The 16,735-nt window shown below is 58.9% G+C and overlaps 1 protein-coding gene across 1 annotated transcript in view; it reads right to left on the reverse strand.

Annotated features, from left to right (window-relative positions):
- Positions 1 to 16,735, reverse strand: part of JAKMIP3 (Janus kinase and microtubule interacting protein 3) — an 83,354-nt gene that overhangs the window by 17,868 nt on the left and 48,751 nt on the right. Inside the window, exons 4-14 of the mRNA XM_011980837.1 lie at positions 14,509 to 14,628; positions 13,682 to 13,828; positions 12,615 to 12,746; positions 12,476 to 12,511; positions 11,589 to 11,648; positions 8,868 to 8,996; positions 7,431 to 7,559; positions 4,305 to 4,388; positions 3,939 to 4,001; positions 1,334 to 1,432; positions 24 to 122 (exon numbers count right to left, since the gene is read on the reverse strand). Coding sequence (XP_011836227.1) covers positions 24 to 122; positions 1,334 to 1,432; positions 3,939 to 4,001; positions 4,305 to 4,388; positions 7,431 to 7,559; positions 8,868 to 8,996; positions 11,589 to 11,648; positions 12,476 to 12,511; positions 12,615 to 12,746; positions 13,682 to 13,828; positions 14,509 to 14,628 — 1,098 coding nt within the window. The remainder of the gene's footprint in view (positions 1 to 23; positions 123 to 1,333; positions 1,433 to 3,938; positions 4,002 to 4,304; positions 4,389 to 7,430; positions 7,560 to 8,867; positions 8,997 to 11,588; positions 11,649 to 12,475; positions 12,512 to 12,614; positions 12,747 to 13,681; positions 13,829 to 14,508; positions 14,629 to 16,735) is intronic.

A 16,735-nucleotide genomic window follows, 5' to 3' on the forward strand; every position in this document is an offset into this window, starting at 1 on the left:
CGGGAGGTGGGGGCGGGGCTCACAGTCACGCCTTCGGCCTCGCAGTACACCTGGAGGGGGCTCTTCCCATCCACGAAGGGCGTGTGGTGGAAGTTGATGGCGGGTGACTTCCTCTCCCTCTCCTAGGACAGAGGAGCAGAAGGGTGAGCCGCTTCCTTCCCATCCCTTCCCTCCAAGAGGGCTGTGCTGGGGCCTGAGGAACATGGGCCAAGACCATGGAACCAAGGGTCAACACAGCATTTATGAAAACCAAACCGCAGCAGCAGCCGTGGTGGCAGAACTTGCACTGGACCTGGACCGGCCCACGAGGACCGCGCCCCTGTGTATTCGCCGACCCCAGATGGGCCGGGCAGAGTTCATCACACTCCAGTCACGTGGCCTGGACAGTCCCCACCCTGAACCCACGGCACATCCCTCGGTGAATCCCAGGGGCTATGGGGAGGACCAGGGGAGGGGCTGCAGCTCGCATCCCCTGCAGGCCTAACCAGAAGAGTCTCTGGAGGACACAGGCCAGCGCTGCTGCCACTGTCCCCACAGGCAAGCCCACGTGGCCGAGGTCATCCACACATGGCGTGACCACACAGCTGCCCTGTCCTCCGGCGGTGGATGGGAGGGCTCTAAGAGGGGCTCCAGCTGGACTCCGAGGCCTCAGGTGCTGGCCCCAGACGGAGGCCTCGCGGTGTGTGTGGTGCTCGGCAGGGGCGGCCCCTGTGTGGGCCACTTCCTCCCAGCCCCACAGGTGGACTGCCCTTATCCTGAAACAATCACAGGGACGTGGCTGCTCACACCCAGCCTGAGCTGCCTGGTGGGATCCCCCTCCTCCCTCCTCCTGTGCAGGTCATGGCAGAGGACACAGAGCCAGGGACAGCAGGGCACAGGCAAAGGGCTCCCAGTCGCCGCATGGCCCCCACTGCCCTCACTCAGGGGCAAGAAACAAATGTCTGCCGACCACCGAGGCCTGGGCACGGCCGCACACCAGCTGCAGCAGGGCCACGGGGGTGGATGGAGGACGGACGTGCCGGCTCCTTGGGGGCGGATGGAGGACGGACGTGCCGGCTCTTCGGCCCACAGATCTGGAGCAGATGCTGCACTGTCACCCGTCGTCATTTTGTTTTGTTTCCCTGCATGACACCGAGCTCCACGGCCCATGTTCCCCATTGACACATGCTTTGGGTGGCCGGTATGAAGAGGTGGCGATTTACAGCCATTTGCCTCTTTCCTCCCTGAGCCAGCCTTTTGGGTTCATGTTCAGGGGTTTATGTGGGTTAGGAAGGCTGAGGACTGGATCCCTGACATGGCCACAGGCCACAGTGCCGGCCATTGGCCCAGCTACCTCAAGCTCCAGGATCCTGAACTCCAGCAGCTCATTTTGGTCTCTGGCATCCTGCACCTCGTGTCTAAGCCGAGCCTCTTCCGTCTCCATTTGTTTGATCTATAACATAAAAGATGCATGAGGTGAGGGGTCTGGTTCTCTCCCACCAGAGGTCTTGGAAGGACAACTCCAGGCTGACTGGACAGCGGCTGACTGGACAGCTGCTGGCTGTCGGGGAGGCCAGTTGGCTGGCCAGGTGCCCAGCCCTGGAAGCTCCTCACAGCCCTGGGTATGTTTGGGTCTGTCCTAGTGAGACGGCCCAGCCATCCGTTGGTGGGTGGGGCTGGGCAGGCAGCACCGCATACCACAAGCCAGGAGCCTGGAGGTCCTAGTGGGGCCCTGAGCCTGGGTGGCCCCTGGGCAGGGAGGGGGAAGGGAGGCGTCAAGGATAAACGTCTCCAACAGGGGCTGTGCACTGCAAGCCAGGAGCCTGGGGGCCTTAGTGGGGCTCTGAGCTAGGATGAGGAAGGGAGGTCGTGGAGGATAAATGTCCCAAGTGACTCCCCTCCCTGGTGCCCCTTGGAGCCCAGGCTGTGCCCAATGGAAGGAGTGGGTACCGTGGTCACCTGGCCACCAGAATTCACTTGGCTAATTAAGGGGTTGTTTAAGCGGAACCAGTTGGGAGTAAACCGGATGCAAGAGTCCCCCTTGCCTTCCAAAGGGTAAATGACATGGCCCATGGCACGTGTCCTCAGCAGCCTCATGGGGGCAGGGTCCACCAGGGGCAGACAGCTGTGTGTATGGACAGGGTCCACCAGGGGCAGACGGCTGTGTCCATCCCCTGCAGCTGAGCTTGGGGGACTGAGGGAGCTGCTCCAATGCTCAGGGGACCAAGATAAACTCAGGAGCATTGCATCCTTAGAGTGAGCTGGCTCAGGGGGAGCTGGACCCTCCCGCAGGGCCAGCTGTGTGCCGCTGCACAGTGGGCCTACCGTGGAAAACCTGCAGGGCCAGGAACGTGAGCCACTCCCATGTAGCCAGAGAAAAGCATGGCTCCAGGTGTGCACATGGGCACGTGTGTATGTGCACAAGCATTTCTGTGTGTGTGCCAGCATTTCTGTGTGCATGTGTTCAAGTGCGCGTGCAAACATTTCTGTGTGTGCCATGTTCAAGTGTGCATGCAGGCATTTATGTGTGTGTGCCAGCATTTCTGTGTGCATGTGTTCAAGTGCGCGTGCAAACATTTCTGTGTGTGCCATGTTCAAGTGTGCATGCAGGCATTTATGTGTGTGGGTGTTTAAGTGTGTGCCCTTAAGTGCATGTGAATCTCTGCCTGTGCCAGCATTTACTTGGCACACACAGCATTGTGCTGAGCCCTGTGGAAACAGCTCTTCTGATTTAAGAGATGTTCCTTGTGTCCACAGGAAACATGGGGGTGTCGTTCGCCATTCAAGATGTGAACCAAGCCTAAAGCAGGACCCCCAGAGGGCATGACCGGCCATGGGCTGACAGCAGTGCAGGGGCTGCGGTGGACGTCTCCGTTTGTCTAAAGCTCTGTCCTGCTGGCACACGTCAGACTCATCAGCCAGGCTACCCTGGCTTCTCCCCAGAGGGCCGCACCTGCCAGTGTGAGATAGTGCTGCCTCCTCAGGACACCTGTCCCTGCCCATGGACAAGTGGGGCAGGGGTCACAACACGGAGCACCCCTCACCCGTGTGTGGTAATGACAGCCCTGCTGGCCCTCCTGCCCCTGGACCCGTAGCCAGTCCCGCCCCAGACTCGGGCCACATCATCTGCTCCCACAGTTGCGGGGTGCACCCCTCTTGGGATGGCTCTGGATTGCCCAGACCTAAGTCTAGGGCCCTCGGTGCTGTGACCCCCTCTTTAACCCAGTGCATGGAGCAACTGAGCCAGGTGGGCCTGATGTGGTGGGGAGGTGCCCTGAGAGAAACCTACACTCCCTTCCCTGCACCCCAGGCAGAAGCTACGGCCACCAAGAGCAGCCTGGCCGCACGTCGCATGTTCTGATCTGTTTTTCGTCTGAGAAAGTCTTCCAGCCCACAAAGCCCGGGCCAGGGTGGGGGTGGGGGCGGGGGTGGGGCATCACTTTGGGAGCCTCTTGTCATCCGGGGCCAAGACAGCCTGGACCTGGGTCTGCCAGGTGACGCCCTGGCAAAGTCTCAAACACGCACTCGCTCAACCAGGCTGGTCCATGGGCTCTTCCCTGACGACCCTCCAGCTTCCCCACAGGCGTTGCTGGAAGGAGACTTCCCTGACCCAGCCAGGCTTCCCAGGGGGATGATCCCAGTGGTCTCAAAAGGGCACCTCTGTCACGATGCTCTAACCAGCCGACCCACAGAACCATCCGCACAACAGGACACGAATGGAGATGCTGCTGCAGACGGGCCTGCCCGGACCCCGGAGAACAGGCCCCAGCTCCCTCTGTCCAGGCCGTCCTCCTCCCCAGGGCTCCTGACAGGGTCCCGCAGGAGGGAGCAGAGCAGAAGGGGCCTGGGGCAGAGCCATTCAGAAGCCTCAGCCCTTGCTCCACCCTTCGCAGGGACCACTGCAGCCCCCAGGAGCATAGAGCAAGTCCCGCCAGGGTCTCCAGGGGTTCGGGGCTCACCTTTTCCACAAGCTCTTGATTTCTCCGGTACAGCGCCTGCTTTTCTTCAATCCACTTCATATCCTTGAAAATTGAATTGAAAGAAATAAAGACATGGAGAGAGGAACTCATAAACTAACGTTTAAATCGTGATGTGGCAGAACACCAAAGACCTGTCTGGTCAACGTGGCAAAGCCCCATCTCTACAAAAAAATACAAAAATTAGCCGTGCGTGGTGGCACATGCCTGTGGTCCCAGCTACTTGGGAGGATGAGGTCGAGGTTGTAGAAAGTTATGATCGCACCACTGAAGCTTGTCTTCAGGTGCAGCCAAATACCTCCCACCCACGTGTGCCCCCTATGCCCGCACAGATGGCTGCAGGCTCACCTGCCCCTGCTCTGCCAGGGCCTTCTCCAGGTCCTCGATCCGTGCCTGTGCCCTCTGCACTTCGGCTTGTAGCTGCTCACGGGTCTGTAGGACGGGAGGAAAGATACATCAAATTTTCTCTAAAAGCCAGACAGACAGCACACACACTCGCGAGATATCCGAAGGGTCTGTCTTTTGGTTCAGTTCATTGAGAAGTGACTGTTCACCCTTCCTTTGGAAGAGATGCTTTCTAAGAGAGGGAGAACTGTTTTCTGTTGTTGTTGTTTTTGTTTTTGTTTTTGTTTTTTTGAGACAAGGTCTGGCTCTGTCATCCAGGCTGGAGCTCAGTGGCACAATCTTGCCTGCCTGTAACCTCTGCCTCCCAAGTGCAAGTGATCCTCCCACCTCACCCTCCCGAGCAGCTGGGACCAAAGGCGTGCACCACCACACCCCGCTAATTTTTGTATTTTTTGTAGAGACGGGGTTTCACCATGTTGCCCAGGCTGGTCTCAAACTCCCAAGTTCAAGCAATCTACCTGCCTCAGCCTCCCAAAGTGCTGGGATTACGGGAGTGAGCCATTATGCCCAGCCCTGGGGGGAGAACTTTAAGGCTTATTTGAAGCAAGAGATCTCACTTAGATTCCAAGGGGAAATTCTGCAGGTTAATTTTGAGGACTTGTTAAGAGAAATCTTTGTTTACAGGATGGCACAGCTGAAGAGGATGACTGACGCCTAGTGTGTGCTCAGCCCTGCCAGGCGCCGGCCGGGCTTTGTTCGAAGGACTCTCCACACGGACCTGCTGGAAGCCCCGGCTGGTGTGGCTGCCTGTGCAGGAGCTGCCCTGCTGGAAGCCCCAGGTGATGCGGCTGCCTGTGCAGGAGCTGCCTCGGCCCAGGGCTCACTGCCTTCCTGAATTTTGTGTTCCTTAACTGACTCCCAGAGCCCGCCCCACGTCTGCAAGAAAAGCCCTGGTGCTTTCCCTGTCAGCATCCTGGTTTGTGAAGTCCCTCCCGAACGCCACCAAGGCTTCTAGCCAAGGTCTGAGCCACCCTCCCTTAATTCAGTTTGCTCTGGTGGCTCCGAACCATGGGGCATTTCACCCCACGGTGGCTCCTGCTCTCTCTGGGGATAGCTTCCAAGGGAGGGGTGCGTTTTGGGACAAGGCTTACGGTCAGAGGATCCATCAGCCGGGGTGGGGGATGGGCGAAGGCGTGGCCTGTGATGCCCCCGAGTGCTGGGTCCCAGCTCCCTGCCCCCAGGCCCTCCTGGGCTCCTGCCATCACCCTGACCTCTTTCCTCCCTTAAGGGGTCACAATCGTGGGTGTGAGCCCTTGGGTTGGAGAATCCTCAACAGAGGGAATTCTAGTGAGTCCTAACCCTGCTTCCAGACAGGGAAACGGAGCCCGCAGAGGGCTGTGGGCCCCCCGCAGCCTCAGGACCGTGGCAGGGATGGGCCCACGTCCATGTCTTCAGACACTTGTCCTCTCCCACCCCCTTCCTTATCCTGAGGCTTCCTCGACTTCCACAGTGAGGAGCGACATTTCCAATTATAATACAGAATCAGACTGCGGGATGCCGGCTAGTCTATTTTCTTCATTAATCTTGTCTGTATCTTCCAATTTCTAAAATAACCATGCAGCCCCTCTTGGCGTCAGTTTCCTCTAATTCTAAATGACATGAAAAAATTTTACATGCAATTTGGACATTTTCACTCTCTAAGCAAAGCTTCTGCGTTCTGTGTTTTCATGTGGCCCCCGAGCAAATGTTTCTCTGGCACCTGACAGGAAAAAGGGAAGACAGGACACTTCCTCCAGCTCCCCCAGCTCCTGGCGAGCTTGGCCAGGAGGATGTGGCTGCTGCCCCGCCCCTGCTGTGGGGGGAAAGGCTGGGCCCGTGAGGCTCTGGGCCGTCTCGGGGTTGCTGTGCTTTATGATGCTCTGAGCCAAGGCTTTGACTTTTTCCTTTCTCCAAGGGTCATGCAAAAATTAAGTCAAAGTGAAAGCAGCGATATTTAAAGTCCCCAGTTACGCAGACGAATCTCTCCGAGCCTCAGGAGGGGCAGTCAGGCCTCCCCACTCAGGACAGGAGGAGGGGCACGGAGGGGCAGAGAGCTCTCTTAATTTTCACAACAGACATCCCCAGTGCGGTGCCAGGAAGGCAGGAGGGAAACCAGCCATGTCACCAGGGTAGTCTAGGTGGACAGAGGGTGAGGCCAGCGGCTCCCTGGGGGCACTAGTGTGGACCACACTGGGGGTGCTCTGTGCACACTCTCCCCTCGCCCCAAGAGGTCCATTCCCCACCCAGCTCAGCCACCCTAAGTTGCAGAATTGCTGGACACTGGCGTCTCTGGCCCTGCAGGGTGGTTGTGGGGTGGGGGAGGCCGACAGGAACCCCACACCCCACAGCTGCCCGCTCTGGAGAACCCCTCAGCTCCCCCAGAAAGCAGCCCGTCTCGCTGTGAGGGGCACCAGGTGCAGGTCCTTACAGCGATTTCCCCTCCAAGCCTCAGGAAGTGAGGGGGGGTGGCGAGAGGACCCCCGATCTATGACCCATGCTCTCCCCACACCACCTGGTGCCTGCACTACCCCCCGCGGCCCGCAGAGGGCACCCGCCAGCCACACTGGGGCCTTTCCTGGGGGACGATGCTAAGATGAGCCAGGGGAAGCAGGTGGAGGGACACGGCCGCTGGGATCCTGCCCAGTGGGGAGGCCGGGGGAGAGGGGCCAGGGCCAGGGCCAGGGCAGGCACAGCCTGCGTGAGCATGAATGACCTCCGCAAGTTTCAACACTGACCTCGATGCTGCCATGGGTCACTGCCATGCTGCCAAGAGCGGGAGAGGAAGTCTGGAAGGAGACCCATCCTGGGCGTTGTGGGCCCCTGCCACCACCACCATCCCCCAGGACACTCACACCTGTGCCTGGCACTGCTCTGGGCCACCCTCCCACCTGGGCCAATTCCCAGCACCGGACTCCCCAATCCCTGGTTTTAATTGGTCTCCATGGGCACCATCAGGACCGGAGGCAAAGACAGGAGAGCAGGGGCTCAGACCCAGGAGGGATGGCGAGAGAGGTGTCCCAGCCCGGGCCATGGGGTCAAGCAGGAAGGCACAAGGGGGCCCGGAACGCGCGCGGTGGAAGTCATGTAGACCTTAACTTCTCGCTCTGCATCCAGCGTCCCTCCGACCTGCTCCTGCAACAAGGCATAGGCGCGCTGCAGGGCCTGGTACTCCATGGTCAGCTGCCGGAACCTCAGCTCCGTCTCCTCCTTGGCCATGCCCTGGAGAGACACGGATGCCACACCCGCAGAGACGCAGTGTCAGCGGCCAGCACCTCCTCCGACGGCGGGGCCCCGGGGCTTCCCTTCTCCCCAGACATCAAATGGTGTGTGGGGGGGTCGTCTCTCTAGCAGTGTGAGGGAGGGGACCCACGCCAGTGTGCAGGGAGGGGCGGCTGCCTGGGGACGCAGTGCTGTTTGGAGAAAGGTTTTCCCTGGAGAGGGGAGCCCCGAGCCCTGCAGTGGGAGCTGAGCCGGCTGCACGGCCGAGGCCAGGGTGAGACTGCTGGGCTGGTGGCCATGGCCAGGGGCTCAGCTGGGGCTCCTGCTTGCCAGCCAGGCTGCCCTGACCCAGCAGACCCTCCGTTACCAACCAGGCCTGCATACGCTCTGCTCTGCTGAAATGCGTCCTGGGAAGAAAGCTGGGCTTTGTGAAGGGTGTAAAGTACCCCAGGCAGCACGTCTCCTCCCAGGCGCACTCCTGCAGGCTCGCCCTGCTAGCTGCAGTGCCCCCCACCACCCCAGGGAGAAGACAGGTGAGCCTGGCCTTCAAAGGGTCCCAGTGGGCCCCCGGGGCTGAAAGGCTTGGCCATGTCCAGGAGTGACTGAGCCCAGAAACCTCAGCCTGGCCCAGTTCCCCTGCCCCACCCTGCACCTGAGGCTGTGCGAGAACGTCTCAGGTCCCTCAACAGGTCTGTGGCCACTGGGCCGCCCTCCAGGGTCTGCCAAGGGAGGCCCAATCCTTGGCTGTGCCATTGCCTGCGGACCCCACTCCTTGTCCCACGCCCACAGGGCCTGCATCCCACAACGCCAAATCCTAGCTTCCGACGTGGTGCTGAAATGGCTGCCTGGACCTGGGGGTAGCCGTCCTTCCGGAAGAAGGGGCTGGTGGGCAGAAACGCCTGTGCTGTTATCAGAAAGAAAACTCCGGCTCAACACCCCTCTCGCCCTAATGTGCTTTTGGCACTGGGACCAAACTCCCTGAAGAGTGTTTCGGACCCTCCTGGGGAGGCCCCTTAAGAAGGGAGAGCTCACCGTACCCCTGTGCAGAAGGGGCGGAGGCTCAATGGCAGGAGGAGGCAAGGTTTGGCCTTCATGGGAGCAAGAAGCGGGCCTCAGCCCACACCCCGAACCACGTCATCGGAGCTTCTCACCACGTCCAAGCCAGCTATCAGCGGGTCAGTGCCAGTGAGGGCTGCCAAGGGCTTCCCTGTGAAAAGCTGGCAGCCCACGCCCAGCCAAGCCCAGGACCCAGCAGGAGACCCTCGTTACCTCCTCCAAGCCCAGGACCCAGCAGGAGACCCTCGTTACCTCCTCCAAGTCGTCATCCGGGGTGCACGGGGTCTGGTCCGTCCTGTCTGTTTGGTAAGAGATGGAGGAACCGTCGGATTCCAGGGAGGCCTCTTCATCGTATCCAAAGAAGGTCTCCACAACAACCGGCTTGTGACCGAAAGGCAACATGTCAGTTCAAACCAGACCCAGGCACAGCTGCCTTCACCCGCCTCCTCCTCCTGCTGCCCAACGGTGGGGGCCACAGCCCCGCCCTGCAACACACTCCCGTCTCTGTCCCCGGCCGCCCTGGTGCAGGCCGAGGAGGTGGCCTGGGTGTGAGGGGGCTCTATATGGCAAGGCTGGCGGGGCAGGTGGGAGAGGGGCCTGGAGCCCCGTGGGCGAGCAGGTCCTGGACCTGCTCTCAGTGGTGAGGAATGAGGCCCTTCAGGGGGCGTCGTCCCTGCACTTCCCTGAGGGTGGTGCCCAGGATAATGGAATTGATGGTGGGTGCCTTCTCTGTGTGATCTCATTCCCAGTGATGCATTTCTGTTCTATTTTTTAAAGTTTCAGCCCTTGACTGATTGGAATAAAAACAAAAACAGGGTCCTCCGCTAGCTGGTGTGAGAGGCCCTGCCTTCGGGGACCCCCAGGTTCACCCTGATGTCTGCATCCTTAGGGTCCCCTCACCCCTGCTTTCGAGAATCGCAAGATTCCTCATCTGGGTTTAGAAGTGTTACAAAACGCAAAGCCTGCCATCTTCTCAGTCCCTTCCGCCGTGGCCACGGTGGCCTCCCAAGTCTCCTCCCAGTTCTTCTGCCAGAACTTTCCAGCAAAACTCCCTCTGGGACCCCAAGGCCACCGGCTTCTCCTACCCCCTGCCAACCGCTGGCGTCTGTCCTGTGTGCCTCCCCACACCCTGTGTCCTCCCTTCGCAGGGCCAAGGCATCTGCTGGACACGTCCACATCCCAGAGGGGCCCCGAGCAGGGAGGACCGGGACAGCTCCTCCTCCCCACCTTTCAGAGGGCAAGTGTTTGTGACCAAGGAGCATCTAACAACCTAACAGCAAACACTGCTGACTGCAGAAAAGCAACACACACACACACACACAGTCTCACACATACACACTCACACTCATACTCTCACACTCTCTCACACACACACACTCATACACACACACACTCATACTCACACTCACATACACATACTCTCACACTCTCACACACACTTATACTCACATTCACACAATCTCACACACACACACATGCAGACACACATTCACATGTACACACTCACATATAGACACATACATACACACACTCACGTAAACACACATACATATACACAAATGCACACACTCACACACACATACACACAGACACACACACTCAACATAAAGCAGGAGATGAGTTAGGTGCTTGGGCAGCTGCTCCAAAGGCTCCCTTAATAAAACACATAGGTTTATCACAAAGGATTCTACTGTAGAGAAATGACAGGCGTTCACATTTCCTGGGGACGTGGGTCTGCCCTGTGGGGCCTGTGGAGGAGGCTGCTACAGCCTGTAGGAGTGGCCGAGGATGGTGAACAGCAGGACAGGCGAGCGTGGGGTGTGTGCCACAGCCAGGACGGGTGAGTGTGAGCCGCCACAGCCGCCCGTCCTCAGAGCCACGCATCCCACGGGTCGTGGGGACTCGGACCTACACGAGCAGTGAGGACGCCAGAGCTGCCACCTCTTCATTGCTAGTGTTGCTGGTACAGTTGTTACCAATTCCTATCTTCTCTTGGAAATTGAAAGAAACAAGTTTACTAAAACTAATGAACAGAATATTTACTTTGGGTCTTATTTTGGTCATTTCACAGTAACAATTTTTAGAAATAATAAAAATTTTCTTTTCATCTCCAAAGACTGACTCCTATTAAGCACGCACCAGCAGGCTCTCCACACACATCAGCACTCTCCACACACGCAGGCACAGTCCTCTGCACACATACCCGGTGTACTCTCCACACACACACACCTGGCGTACTCTCCACACACGCGGGCACCATCCTCTGCACACACACCCGGTGTACTCTCCACACACACACACCCGGCGTACTTTCCACACACGCGGGCACCATCCTCTGCACACACACCCGGTGTACTCTCCACACACACACACACCCGGCATACTCTCCACACACGCGGGCACCATCCTCTGCACATACACCTGGTGTACTCTCCACACACACAGGCACGGTCCTCTGCACACACACCGGCGTACTCTGCACACACGCGGGCACCATCCTCTGCACACACACACCGGCGTACTCTGCACACACGCGGGCACGGTACTCTGCACACACACAACAGCGCTCTCCACACACGCGGGTGTGGTCCTCTGCACACACACCCAGTGTACTAGCATACTCTACACACGCAGGCACGGTCCTCTGCACACCCTCTGGATGTACTCTCCACACACAGAGGCGCGGTCCTCTGCACACACACTGGCGTACTCTGCACACACGCGGACACCATCCTCTGCACACACACAACAGCGCTCTCCACACACGCGGGCACAGTACTTTGCACACACACCCAGTGTACTAGCGTACTCTACACACGCAGGCACAGTCCTCTGCACACCCTCTGGGTGTACTCTCCACACACACAGGCGCGGTCCTCTCCACACACACCCGCGCTCTCCACACACGCGGGCTCAGTCCTCTGCACACACACCTGGCATACTCTCCACACGTGCTGGTGAGCTGTTCCTTACCTTGGGAAGTTTTGCCATTTTCTTTCTTTGCTTCCGGAATCTTAACAGCTTGTCCCGCTCCTGCAGAAGTCAGTTGAAGAGGTTGTGTAAGTGGTGGAAGAGCTCCATCAGTTTCAGTCCATGGTTTACTGCCCGCGTCCCATCATTTGGATGACAGGGAAGATGGTGTCCGGGCTGGCTGTCCCCACACCACAGTGGGAGGCCCTGGCTCCAGGTCTGCTGCTCGGGGAGCTCATGTCTCCAGGGTGACATGGGCAGCTCCCCGGTGAGGCGGGCTCTGAGCTTGTCTTGCTCAATCGTCCACCAGCCCCTCCTTCTGAATGCATCTGGGGGCCACACGGGGCAGATGACTTGAGGGGCACAGATTTGTGGGAAGCTGGAAGGGACTTATGACCACGGCCCCTCTGGACCCTGCAGGGGTGGCGTCCACATCTGTGTGGGGACTGACGCCCTCAAAATACTAAGGAGACCAGGGTCCTGCTGCTCTCCAGGGAACCCATGCTGTGGTTTCATGGCCGTGATGGTGAACCTCTTGGGCTGTGGCTGCCTGTCTGTGCTGGCCAGGGAGAAATGCATGGTGGGGTGAGCAGCCAGAGAAGGGCAGCCATCTGACCCTGGCCATTAACTCAGAAACACGATCGTCCCAAGCTGGTGCCATCTCAACTGGGGCATCAGTGGGCATCCCTAGCTCCTGTCTGACCCACTCCGAAGGGCATCAGCCACCCGTGCACGGCCTTGGCCAGGTAGCACTGCAACAACAAAATCCACCCGAAAGGCTGCCACGGCTGCTTCTGTCTGGTCTGTGAGGAGCTCTGGGCACAGAACGGGTCCCACGGGCGACTGTGTGGAGAGTGGGGGCGGGGGAGGCGGGCGCTGACTGTACTTACTAACACGCTCTTCACATAGCCGGCGGTCTCAAGGGTCTAGGAAAGGAAGACAGCACGTTACAGAACTGCTAAGGGCCCCTGTTAGCCAAGCCCCTTGGGAGCCAGAGGATGGTGCCGCGGCAAACAGCCCGCCAGGTACCTTAGATAGTTCATCTATGAGGTTTTGCTGCTCCACAATCTGAAGCTTCAAGAAATCGACTTCTCTCTCATCCTGACTTTGATCAAGGTCATTCAAGGAACTGGGTCTCCGTATGATTCCAGCTCTCTGTCTCTGGAACGCCAAGCAGCCCACATCACAAGTTGGGGAGTGAAGGGGTCTGGCTGAACACAGTGGGCAGGGGGTTCTCCCTCAACCCGCACTGCCCACTCTCAGCTGCCTGGCTGGTGGTCTCTGCTCAGGCCTCAGAACAGCCCAGCTGTGAGGCCCTGGGGAAAGGAGGCCACACGTAGGCCCAGTCCCGCAGCAAGAGCAGGTGTGTGCAGCCCGAACGGACACACATGGGCCCTGCTGGTCTCCCAGAACGCATGGCTGGAGGGGATCGCTCAGAGCCCTGAAGCTGACACTGGGTTGTCTGTGCCCATTTCCCACCCGGCCACCGCTCCCAAATCCCTCCTGACTTTAACTCAGTGTGAAAAGAAGGGGGCTTCCGTAGAGAGGGGTATGGAGGGCGCCTCTCCTCCACGTCCTGCTGAATTACTCGTTGGGTAAACTCTGGCTTCATGGCCTTCAGGGTCTTCAGGGCAGGGAAACGCAGTGACACTGGCTGATGGCCCCCCACTCCTGGCTCGTGGCCTTGGCAGAGCAGAGACCTCCCACCCCTGACTCCTGCCCGGTGCTGTGTGCCAGGCCTCTTCTCCTCCCCAACAGCCGGGACCCTGCAGCTTCTTACTACCTTCGCCCGGGATTTTCCGAATTGGAGGCGGCCTGTTCCAGGCCCTCAAGTGAGACGTGGGCAAACGGGCCTGGGGAGGGGATGCCCCACAGCCGCATCCTTTGCATGGTCAGGGCCTCCTTCAAGGCTCCCCTCCCCAGGGCTGGGCTTGGCGGTTGCTCCCCCTCAAACATGCGTGAGGCCAGACTCCAGCAGAAGGCCTGATGGTCCGCCTGGGACTAGCTGTCACGCTAAATCTCGCATGGAGAAGGGAGGAGCTGCTGCCTGGAGCGCGGGTGCGGCCGTGGCCCCACGGAGCCCCCCACCCCCTCACCATTTCTATGTTCTCCTGGGTGACGAATTTTAACTTGTTTTCCATTCGGCGTAAAGCGTGAGACAAATCCTCATTCTTCCGACTGAGGCGCTTGTTTTTATCCAGCAGTGGCTTGTACTGACTCTCGGCTTCTCTTACACGCTTTAACTGAAAGACAAAATTAATTACGATTGTTCTTTAAGTGGCAGGTCTCCACACAGAGTCTGCAGACTGACCAGAGCCTGGGCTGCAACAACGCAGTTCCTAGCCCACTATTTGGAAAGTCCATGCCTCCAAGAGGCACCCACTCGCCCAACGCCCAGGTGAACCCAAGCTCAGGGCTGGGCTCGGCGTCCGGGGCGGGTGAGTCCCGTCCCATTGACAGATGGGGATGAAGATGAAGACCAGCAGTCCGGGGCCAGTGCGTTGTTTTGCCAAGAAGGGCTGTGGTAAAACTGCCCAGCCCACTGGACCCTTGCAGACACGTGACAGCTCACACACCCTCCAGGATCTCAAGTTACCTGGAAATCTCAGTGGCTATAAGGACCAATGGTGACAACCCCACTGAGGGGCCGTGTCTGTACATCCTAGATCATCTACAGAACAGAGAAGGCTTCCGTCCCCAGTAACGCAGGGCAGGGGTTAGTCAACCAGCTCTTGAGGGGTAAATGTGGCCCCTATCTGTTTTTGCTAATAAAGTTCAACTGGAACACAGGAGACTTAGATGCAAGGCCGATCCTTGCAACCACCACTCCTTTTCACAAGGAATTTTGAAAGTGAACTTCCCCCAGGTCCCTACCTCCGCAGTCACAAACCCCCGGGAGCCAGAAGCCCCCGCCCGCGCTCACCAGCTCATTCCTCTCTTCCGACAGCAAGGCGTTGCGGTCCTCCAGTTTGCGGATAATCGCACTTAACTCTGCAATTTTAAGCTGGAAGCGCCGGGCATCTTTTTCATCCAACTGCTGTTCCTAAAACAAAAATCAACTGCAAATAACTGTTCCTACACACAGGCCTGGGAAGCCTTTGCAAATCCCAGCACGCTACAGGAACCAAAACCCTGCCGCGGGACGAGCGCCTTTGCCTCCACAAGGCTGCCGCGAAGGTTCGGATCCCCCAGGGGAAAGGCACCCGGCCTAGCACTGTGGTCACTGCAATTGCGTGAGGTGACAGAACCGACGGGCAGAGCAAGAGACCCTGCCTCAAACACAACAACTATTTTAAGATAACATAAAGTAAAATAACGAAAAGGAGCAGACATGTCTACAAGTATGCAGATGGAGAGGGCGGGGACGTGCAAATGCAGAAACCGCGAGTGTGGGTGATGCCAGAAAGACGCCGGCCAGCTCCCAGCCCTCTGCCTGGCCCTTGCTGCTGCCCCTTCAGGAGGGTGTGTCCCCTGCCCGGCGGGGCGGGATTTCTCTGGTACGATGACATGAGCACAGGAAAGACACTTGTTGGAGACTTTCAAAAGAGGTGACCTCCCTCAATGGGACTTCTAAAGGGCCACTTTTGGGACCCCTGGAACTTCACTCAAAAATCGGTGGAAACGTTTGAATCCAGTTTCAAATCCCTCTGGAGTGAATGCCGTCGTCTACCACACACCAGCAGGAGGGGCTGGATCTCATTCAACGGAGAAGTCTGAATGAGATCTTAAAATAATATTTTCTATTCTTGAGATATCGCTGTCCTAGGACCAGCTCAGCTCACACACAGTTTTGTCCTCAAAGCGAACAAGCAGCATCCAGGATGGTCCTGGGCCCGACTCGAGTTCCTCATTCAACAGGTGCAGGAGAGGCTCGGGGTCAAAGACCCAGAAGGACCAGCTGGAGGGTCCCTGGACTTCAGATACCCCAGGGTGTCCCAGAACCACGACAAGGATGTGAGTGCAGAGCAGCAGCGAGGAAGCGGGTGGAGCTCAGCCCGGGGTGGTCGGCAGACCCCACACGGCAGAGCGGCCCAGGGAGGAGCAGAGAGTGGCATGATCACATGAGAAGCAGGTGGGAGGGTGACTGGTGATGCGAGTGCCAGAAATCACCCTCGAGGGGCCAGCTGGGCACACGGTGGGCAGGGAGCCAGTGCGCCAGCCTTCCCGGGCCAGAGGCAGAGGCCGTGTGCTTGGAGATGGCGGCAGCGCATACCCAGCACAGCCTCCTCCCACCAACCCAGGGCCAGACCCTGGGCCAGCAAGTGCCATGGACTGCAGCAGAAGCCTGAGGCCGGGGCCCACGGGAGGGTGACAGGGCTGGGGCCGATGCTATGCTAACAGGAAGGAAGGAGATGAATCCACCAGCCCTCCGGGCCAGAGCCAGAGGAGCTGAGCACCTAGGGCCAGGCTGGGTGGGGAGGTGCCCAGGCAGGAGGGTGCTGGCTCGACTCGGGCTCTGGTCTCCTGGGGGAGTGGCCCATGCAGGGCCATGCAGCCACATGGCCGGGTCTGTGACACGGGGTGGGCCAGCGGGCCTGGGAGGTGCTTACAGGGCTTCCCGAGTGGTCTGAAGCGTCTCCTGCACCGGCTGCATGAGGAAGTTCCCGTCTGGGGCTGCCCGGGTGCCGGTCGGCCTCTCGGACCTGGGACAGCTGCTCATCTAGAGCCTCTTTTTGGAGCTGCAGTCTCTGAGCATGCCCGGCTTGAACCCCTAACTCTCTCTCCAGCACGAAGACTGCTCTGTCTTTAAATTTTATCTCCTCCATCTACAAGGAGAACAGAACACAATCACACAGGCGGCAGGACACGGATCTGCAGTTACCATAGAAACCAGCGCAGCCCTGCCAGGCTCCGGGCTCTGAGACCGGAAGCAAGAGCGGAGCATCCTGGACGGAGAGCAGGAGCCCCGGCCCTGGGCTGAGGCACGACGGAGAGCAGGAGCCCCGGCCCTGGGCTGAGGCACGACACCTCGGCTCCCATCAGGCCCTGGCTCAGCCGGCTACACAGAGCTGCTGCCAGCAGGGGACTCCTTCCTGACGGTCCCCAGACTCTGTGTGCTCTGGCACGGCACCCCATTCGGTGCTGTCCTGCTGGGGCCCTGGGTGCACATGGGGGTGGTGTTGTCTAGCAGAGTCGGCGGAAGCCACTTC

The sequence above is a fragment of the Mandrillus leucophaeus genome, unplaced genomic scaffold (genome assembly GCF_000951045.1).
Source record: "Mandrillus leucophaeus isolate KB7577 unplaced genomic scaffold, Mleu.le_1.0 Scaffold219, whole genome shotgun sequence".
NCBI lineage: Eukaryota > Metazoa > Chordata > Mammalia > Primates > Cercopithecidae > Mandrillus > Mandrillus leucophaeus.